The 9,040-nt window shown below is 36.1% G+C and overlaps 1 protein-coding gene across 1 annotated transcript; it reads left to right on the forward strand.

Annotated features, from left to right (window-relative positions):
- Positions 1-206: 206 nt before the first annotated feature.
- Ovca2 (OVCA2 serine hydrolase domain containing) lies at positions 207-1,107 on the forward strand. The gene is given in 4 exon segments (XM_071619307.1): positions 207-575; positions 683-718; positions 956-1,058; positions 1,061-1,107. Coding segments are annotated over 4 exon segments (555 nt in total).
- The last annotated feature ends 7,933 nt before the right edge of the window (positions 1,108-9,040 follow it).

Consider the following 9,040-nt stretch of genomic DNA (forward strand, 5'->3'; position numbering starts at 1 on the left):
TTTCTGAGAATTAGTCTGGATCATATATCTGCATACATGGAAATAATGTCAGTGTTATCCACTATAACACAGTTTACAATACAAAAGAATTTTTCTGATGGTATCAATAATTATCATAAAAAATAACCTCAAACTGGGGGGGGAAAACCAACACATCAATCATGCTTGGTAAAATCAATCATGTTACAGGGCTCCTGTAGCCCACTATGGGGCAACTTGACTGCAAAGCCCATGCTCTTGTGCTTCAGTGTCTAGCACTGGTCCCCTGCAGAGCTGACCTTGAGGGTGCCAGGCTAGACTCCCTGCGCTGCCCTCAGGAGAAGCAGCCGATTTTGGAACAGGAGACACACACTTTCTCTGCACTGAAAGCCCACGGTGTGCAGGGGTCTGGAGGAAGCGCCGGAACAGTGGCACAGGCACTGGACAAACTGGGGCCTTTTGATGGACTTCTTGGCTTCAGCCAGGCTGCCCTTGTGTGCGTACTGGGTCAGGTGGGTGATCCTTGTTTCCCCTTGCCCTGATTTTTCATCCTTCTTTCTGGTTTCTGTTCCTGGGGCCTTGGCCTCAAGGAACCCATCCTGTGGAGCACCTTAGTGTCAGGGGTTAGAAGGAAATTCTCCTTCAAAGAATAGCCTGACATTTACAAAAAACAGCCCCCTGGGAGACATCCTGCCTTGGAGACATCCTGCAGCTACCTATCTCCCTGGAACATCCTGCGGTTATCAGGATCATCAGACATCTTGCAGCTGGCAGTTTTACCACCCACATCCAGCAATTGCTGATTAGAGAGCTTCCCCATCCCCAGCATATAAATACCCCTGTGTGAACAATAAAAGTTTGCAGCTTGATCAGAACTCCTGTCTTGCTGTCATCCTTCGTGTCTCTTGTCCCTTCATTCCTCCCCACCTAGGTTCGCGGCCCTCGTTGATGTGTCCTGCTGGTCGGGACACCTTAGCCTTATGTTTTTGGGAACACTGGTTGTGTCATACCCTCTGAGGATCTGGCTAGCCTGAAGCCATCCCTCACCCACTCTGGTGGCCACTTCATTCCAGCAGCTGCATCCAGTGGCAGGACTTCCTTAAATTCTTGGACCAGTTTGCAGAGTGAAAAATCAAGGAACACCTTTGCCCTTACATTTCCCACCCACCCTTAGGGCAACTTCTGTAATCTATCCCTCCACATGTTTTTTTCCCATTCTGGGACCTGCATTGTTGGGCTAAGATGCTCCTCACCACTAGCACTTAAAGTGTTTCCAGGACTCCATATGAGGCCTGCCCTGCACTAAAGACAAGGGGAGTAGGACACCTTAAAAGACTCAAGTCTAGAAAGACCTGGATGAGAGGATAACCTGGGGAAAGCAGGACAAACTATGACTGCCACACATAAAGTGGTGGTTTGAATTAAAAAAGAAATGAAATCAAGTTACATTTTTATAATGGATTTCTGGGTGGAGGAGAGTGACAGAAAGTGATTGATATATCATTGTTTTTAAAAATAAGGGCACGTAACAGTGAATATGGCATACTCCTTTTTGTGAGAATATGTATATGACTATTTGTTTATATTGGTATAAAGATACTCTGGAAGGAGACAATAGACCATTAAAGGGATCATTAGGTTCAAATGAAGATAGAGGCCGGAGACACTTTTCCTTATATAACTAATCTTTATAACACCATGTGGTATTAATCCACAGTAGATTGGCAATATTTGATTCTTTATGACAAATAAAAATGAATTTCTAATATCAATGTCACTTTACCAATTTTCAATGCACGTGAATATGTTGGCAAACATGAGAGAAGCTGGGGTTATTGGGATGTTGTAATCTGATCAATTTACCAAATTAAATTTCAGAAAGATGTCATTTGAGGTGTTGGTAATTTCCTTTTATGCCATTCTGTGAATCCATTAGCTTTCTTTTTTTACCTTGGCTAATTGGAACTCAAACATGTATTGCTGTTTAATAGTCATTATGCTTTCTCTCACTTTTTTCTTTTTAAATTCACAATTTAAGAAAATCCTATAGTATTGTGCTATTTATAAACAGTTTGGTATAAAAATAATTATATCTGGTATAACTAATGATCTTGGCAATCTAGGGTAATGGAAGACCTAAATAATTTAGTAGTGACATGTACCTTAAAAAATTAAAGCAAAGTTCACAGAGTAACATTAGAGGTACAAAAAGTCCAGGTATGGTGAGGAAAGCCTATAATTGCCACCACTCAGGAGGCTAAGCAAGAGGATCTCAAGTTCAAGGCCATCCTGAGCAACTTAATGAATCTGTCTCAAAATTTAAAAAATAAAAATAAAGAGGACAGGGATGTAGCTCAGTGGAGCACTTGCCCAGCATGCGTGAGGCCTTGGCTTTGATGGGCAGTGCTGCAAAAACAAAAGAGGAAAAGAGAGATATAGAAGAACACTGAATACATTGTAATCAAATAGTCAAATTGGTGGGCTTCTGAAGATTCTCCCTAGTGGCTGGGGTAAGGACATAAGACATAAGAGACAAACTATTAAGAAAAATTTGGAGGACCAAGTGAAGAACATGAATTAGACACACACACAAATGCAGGATGGACCTCAGACTTGGGGCTGGAGAGACACATGATCTCATCCAAGATTTTTCAAGTTTTTCTGCACCGTGAGTATTTTCTCAAAATGACATCTTAAGCAGAATTGGGGTGGTGCCTCTTTCAGAAACAGGGGAAAGTCTGGTTCACTACAGCTCTGAGAAATACTTCCCTCTCTCTAGGCACATGATCACTCACTTCTATCTTAGCTCACAAAATCTCCTTTCCTCAGTAAGTGTGATGCTCTGATTATACCATTTGTTGCAACCCTGATCATATCCTAGTGGTCTCTAGGTAGACACTGTCCCCTTGCCTCATGCCTCCAGTTGTCATCTTGTCCAGGTAGACTAGTTCACTTTGGGGTGCCAGTAGGAGGATAAGAACTAGTGAGTGATTTTTTTTACTCTCCCAGGCTTTCTTGAATGATAATGAAATCAAGAAGGGACCAGGAAAAGAAGGGGGAGCAATTAAAAAAACAACAGTTCTGAAGACTAAGTAGAAGTTCACTTTAACTGAAACATTCTGGGAAGAGATTCTCTGCTTCCTACCCGGGGCTGGGATCATGACTCAGCGGCATATCACTTGTCTAGCACGTGTGAGGCCCTGGGTTCAATCCTTAGCACAACATAAAAATAAAATAAATACAATAAAGATATTGTTTCCAGTTACAACTAAAAGAATATTTTTAAAAAAGGCTCAAAACCCTATGAAGTACAAATTTTGACCAAGATGATAGAAAATCACTAAATTTAAATGTAGATAAGATACAGGAATAAATTTTATTATAATAGGAAGTACAAAAGGAATAAATGTAACCATCATCACTTGAAGGACCTTTTACATAGCTGAAAACAAACATTTTTGAGAGGAAGAGAAGGAATATACGCTTCCTGAATCCTTGAATGGAACTTGCCAGCCAGAAGATGTCTGATGAAGGCAGAGGGTATACAGAACATGAGAAGAACACTAAACTTACAGATCAGCAAGATTCTGCAGTTCACGTTGGCTGACCTGGCTTGTCATTCCCGTGCCTTCTAGCTCAGGAAGTTGGCTCAACATTATTTTTAAGAGTTGAGAAAGAAAGCATAAACTTTCTTATTAAAGGGCCAGATTGTTTAACTATGATAGAAGAGATTTGAGCTGAATTTAAAATAACTAGATCTTCCTTAAACTGATTTGCTCTGGTTCACCTTTTCTTTGTTATCCATGTGTTGAAGTCATTTTTCTCCCAGGAAAGTACCAAGGTACTTGCCCTGAGAAACAAAGACATTGATACCTGCAAAACTTTGAATAAAGATCATTGAAAACTACTTACTGCAGGATGACAACTGTCCCTTAAATGAAAACAGATCCTATTATAAATTGGTCTATTGGGCTGGCTTACTGTTTATGACTGCATGAGAATAAAAACAGTGAAAATCTACTTGATTGTTTGCTTTTAATTTTCAATGTGTAATTAATGACAAGACCTATAGAAGTTGAGAGACTCTTAAAAGCTAGCAACACAAAATTAGTTGAGGAAAGTCTTAGGCATTTGCAGTAAAATGGTACCTTATAGGAATCCACAATTTTAATATTTCACATATGATCACTGCTGCAGAGTGCACCTGTTTGTACCTCAAAAACCATTCAAGCCCAATTTCTGATTTTTAAAATAACAAATGTAACAATCCCCTAGGTGTACCTTTCATTAAAAAGAAGAGAAAAATTAAGGTTAACTGTGTCCTTGGAACAATAACAGAGAGAACACCATAAACTTTTCTTTTGGTACCTTAAAATCCTATGCCCCATATTGCTTGGAGGAAATAGGAAGGCTTGAGAGTTCTCAGACTCATTTCAAAGAGAAAGTTATTAAGCACAAGGACACCCAAAGGCTTTGGCCAACATCTGCTATAGGATGCAGCTGATCCATTATGGTGAATTAAGATTCCATAGCTAGGTAGGAAAAGCAAAGAAGTCAATTTCTGAAAGCAGTCTTATCTGTGGAATGATTCATTCCAGTTTACTGATTAACTGGAAGTCCTCAGCAGCATTAGGGGTGAACTAATGTCCCTCTCAAGAAAACACTGTTCTATCCTGCGTTATCTCACTGTCAGGGGCCGTTACAGGGTTTGTGAGGTTTGAAGTTGATACAATTTGAGTAGAACTCTAAGAAGAAAAGAACAAAATTAGTATTTGTTAGAAAATTGGATTACTTTGAGAAATTACAATAAATTGCAAGCTTTTAAAAGCAGACAAAAACAGACATCACAGAATCATTGGAAACAACATAATGTTTTTATTACTTGTCTGACACATATTACTCTTTCCTTCCTACAGTATCTTTTGGCTGCATAACCTTCGAAAACTTTTTCATCTGGATAATTGTGTAATATATTGTCTCTAAAGAGGTAATAGAAACAAAATCCACTCTAAAATTTGGCTGATCAAATTTGGGTTGTAGTACTGATTGTTTTGTAAAAACATTCATTTTCACAACTTGTTACTGGTAATGAGATGAGCTATGTTAGGATGCATAAAACATGACTTCACATCAAGTTGGATTTCAGTTGACAGTACTTCTACAGGTTTCATGCTCTCTAGTAAAGCAATTTCGGCAAATTTCACACAATTTCTATCAAAAAAGAAAAAGTGATCATGCATCAATAATTACTTATGATTCATTATTGCATGTATTCTTACAGAACAAATTCCAGTTTGTCTAGGTATTAATGAGAAATTAATTTACCTCCTGATATTTTACATAACTGAGGGTTGAAAGACTATTCCATAAGCTGTTTGACTTCATACATTTCAAACATTACTTCATCATTAGTTATATACTTCAATGTCAGCTGTTTATGTCAATATAAAATCTAGCCCTACATCTTTTTAACATGATTTCAGGAAGTTGGAATGGTGGACAGGATTATTCCAAGAAGCCATTTCAAACATTACTTCATCATTAGTTATATACTTCAATGTCAGCTGTTTATGTCAATATAAAATCTAGCCCTACATCTTTTTAACATGATTTCAGGAAGTTGGAATGGTGGACAGGATTATTCCAAGAAGCCATGCTATATAATACCAGAACATATAGGAATAACTCTACATGGACATTTCTATCACTCATGTACATAGATTTCATAGAAATATACATTCCAAACTCAGCATCCCTATTTGGAGCCTCAAAATGCTTGTGGTTACTTCAAACACTAGGGAGTGACACAGAAAAATTTGGAGTGTTAAGTGGGAGCAGTCTTAATCAACTGCAGTCAAAATATCTGATTTTGCATATTTTATGGAAACATGTAAATATATATTTGCATTACTAGAATCTCTCACCAAACATCTATGCAATAATGGACTCTGAAGCTGAAGTTTAATTCATTTCATGGTAAATGCACCAGCATCTGCTCAGATCTTACTTCTTTGTTTCTGTGAAAATAGGCATGAGTAACTGTCCCTTCTTCTATTTAAGGATATCACTTACTGAACTGAATACCATCCAGCTGTGCATATTTAGAAATCTCACATAACCCATCTGCCCATGGCCTGTTTCTTGTGTACCCATGCTTTCGCTCTCACTGGGATGGTCTCATTATCTTAACTTTTGTTTCTCTAAAGAGTAAATCTATGTAATAAAAAGTCAGGCAGTAAAACTAAACTTATTTTGTGAAAGAGTGGCCTCCTACATTACTGTTTCTTTCTGATTCCCAGAGGCAAATCCTGCAATCCCTCAAATCTTCCCTTTAGAACTTACCTTTCTCTTTCCAAACTCCAAATTTATGATCTGGCTATTTCTTGATTTTTAATTTAATTTCTTCTTTTTCGTCAGCTTTTTTTTTTGGGGGGGGGGGGTTTAGACATAAATCCAAGAAAAGGTTAAATAAGAGTATGAAACCACAACTTTTGGCTATGGTGATGTTCAGTATTTATAATAATGTTAAGGTAGTACTGTTCCCAGCTGAGCTACATGAATGCTTCCATTGCATTTAATCTCTGTTTAACCCTTTTAGTTTGCTGGAGTTAGCAAATGCTTTTGCCTATGTATTTGCTTAGTATTTTCTTATTAGCAGTCATTAAGTTTCTACAAACTCTCTGCCAGGCTCTCTTAAATATCTGCAAAAACACTGGAAAATCAGGTTCATAAGAACAGATAAAGTTTATTGAAATGGTAAGTATGTGGGAAAATAGAATATATTTTTTCATTAATTTTTAATTTTTAAAAAGATACTACATCAACCTGATGTTTTATGTCTTCTAATTTAAGTAGAAATACAGTATCTGATGAGAAAAGCACAAAGGATGGAGAAGAGATAAATGAAGTTGAAAGTTGTGTATTTTTTATAGTTTATTTGAAATATAATGCAACATTAATTAAAGTGGACCATAATTCTTTTCTGTTAAGGACATACTGTAGTATTTAGAAAAGCCATTAAAAATCCAAAAGATACATCACACAAAAAAAGAGGAAACAATATGAAAAATATTAAAAAAAAAAAAAAAAAAAAAAAAAAAAGACACTTAAGACCAGGAAAGGAGAAAGGAAAGAATGAAAAACTGAAGGGAAATAGGAAATAAAAAAAAAAAAAAAAAGATACTAGGTGAGAATTTAAACACATCATTAATATATGTAATATATTTACAGTGTATGCACACCAATTAAAAAGTAGAGCTTGTTAGACTGGATACTGGATAAAGAAGTAAGATCCACATATTGTTGTCTATAAAGATGCATTATAGATATAAAAACACCAGTAATTTGAAAGTGAATTGGGGTAAGGAGGATGTATACTATGTGACTATAAGATTTAAAGGCTAACATTAACCCAAAGCTCCAACAAAACCCAGAAATGAATCATTACAAATCATATAGACTCAGCCCCACTTTAGGGTATGACCACAACAGAGCATATACTTTTTTGGAAGGAAATATCATTCACTTGAGTTTCTACTTCTTTTTTAATTCATATGTGGTATAAAATAAAACATTATAAGAAAACTTAAGAAGGAAGAGAATGTGACCCACATTCAAGAACAGAAATAGTCAATAACTGTGCGCGGTGTACTGAAATCCCAGTGGCTCAGGAGGCTGAGACAGGGGGATTGGGAGTTCAAAGCCAGCCTCAGCAATGTGGCTAGGCACAAAGCAATTCAGTGAGATCCTGTCTCTAAATAAAATACAAAATATGGCTGGGGGATGTGGCTCAGTGGTTGAGTGCTCCTGAGTTCAATCCCTGGCACCTCCCCCCTCAAAAAAACCAAAAAGCCAGAAATAGTCAATAGAATCAGATTTAGTAATGGACCAGAAATTATAACTAAAATCCTCAAGAATGTAGTGGGAAGATAAACAATATGCTTAAAAAGAATAAGAAATTTCAATTGAAAATGAAATATTCAATGAAAATTTGGAAAATGAAAACTACAATATATAAGGTGAAATTAGCAGCAAACTGAACTTTATTTAGGAAACAATCCATAAATTCTTATTTATTTATTTATTTTGGGGGGGTGCTGGAGATAGAACCTAGGGCCTTGTGTATACAAAGCAAGCATTCTACCAAGTTATATCACCAGCTCAAGAATCCATGAACTTTTTGAAACAGGTCAACAGATAATATACTAAAAAAGAGGATAAAAAGAAAAAACAAGACAGAGCATCTGAGATATGTGACGCAATACCAAATTACCTAACACATACATAATTGAAGTCACAGAAGGAAAGAAGAGAGCAAATAGGAAAGGAAAAATATTTAAAGAAATAATGTCTAGGAATTTTTTCAAAATTGATGAAAGACATCAACTTATACATCCAAAAATTTTAAGAATCTCCAAGGAGGATTAATTCAGACAAAAACATACCTAGAGACAAATTGCTGAAATGCAAAAATTAAAAAACAAACTTTTAAAGCAACCAAAGTGCAGGGCCGTGGGTTAGGACATATATTAAACACAGGGGAATAATACAAATCATAAAAAACAACAGTGGCCAAGACACAATGAACAACATGGTTAAAGTGCTGAAAAATAAAAAAACAAAAACATCAATTTAGTATTTTACTTCAGTGAAACAGTCATTTGAAAATAAAGGAGAAACAATGACATTTTCAGAGAAAGAATAGCTGAATTTTTCTCCATCATTATTATATTAGAAGAAATGCTAATAGAAGTTCTTTAGGCAAACTGGAAATTATACTACATGGAAATAGAGATCTGAGGGGGAAAAAAACAAAGAACATTAGAAAGCGCAAATACCTGGGTAAATGCAAATAATTTTTTTTTTTTGGTAAAAAAAATTCTCTATCCATATAAATATATGTAATATTTTAAATGTATTTAAAATAATATTGCCTGTTTAAAATAAAGAAAAATATAAGTACTATGGAGTTAGTAGCATGAATAGAAGGAAATCATTAAAAAAAAGCACATAACGTGGAATGGAATACTACTATGTGTGAAACATTAGGATATTAGTTGAA

This window comes from Marmota flaviventris, chromosome 11 (genome assembly GCF_047511675.1).
Source record: "Marmota flaviventris isolate mMarFla1 chromosome 11, mMarFla1.hap1, whole genome shotgun sequence".
Classification (NCBI taxonomy): Eukaryota; Metazoa; Chordata; class Mammalia; order Rodentia; family Sciuridae; genus Marmota; species Marmota flaviventris.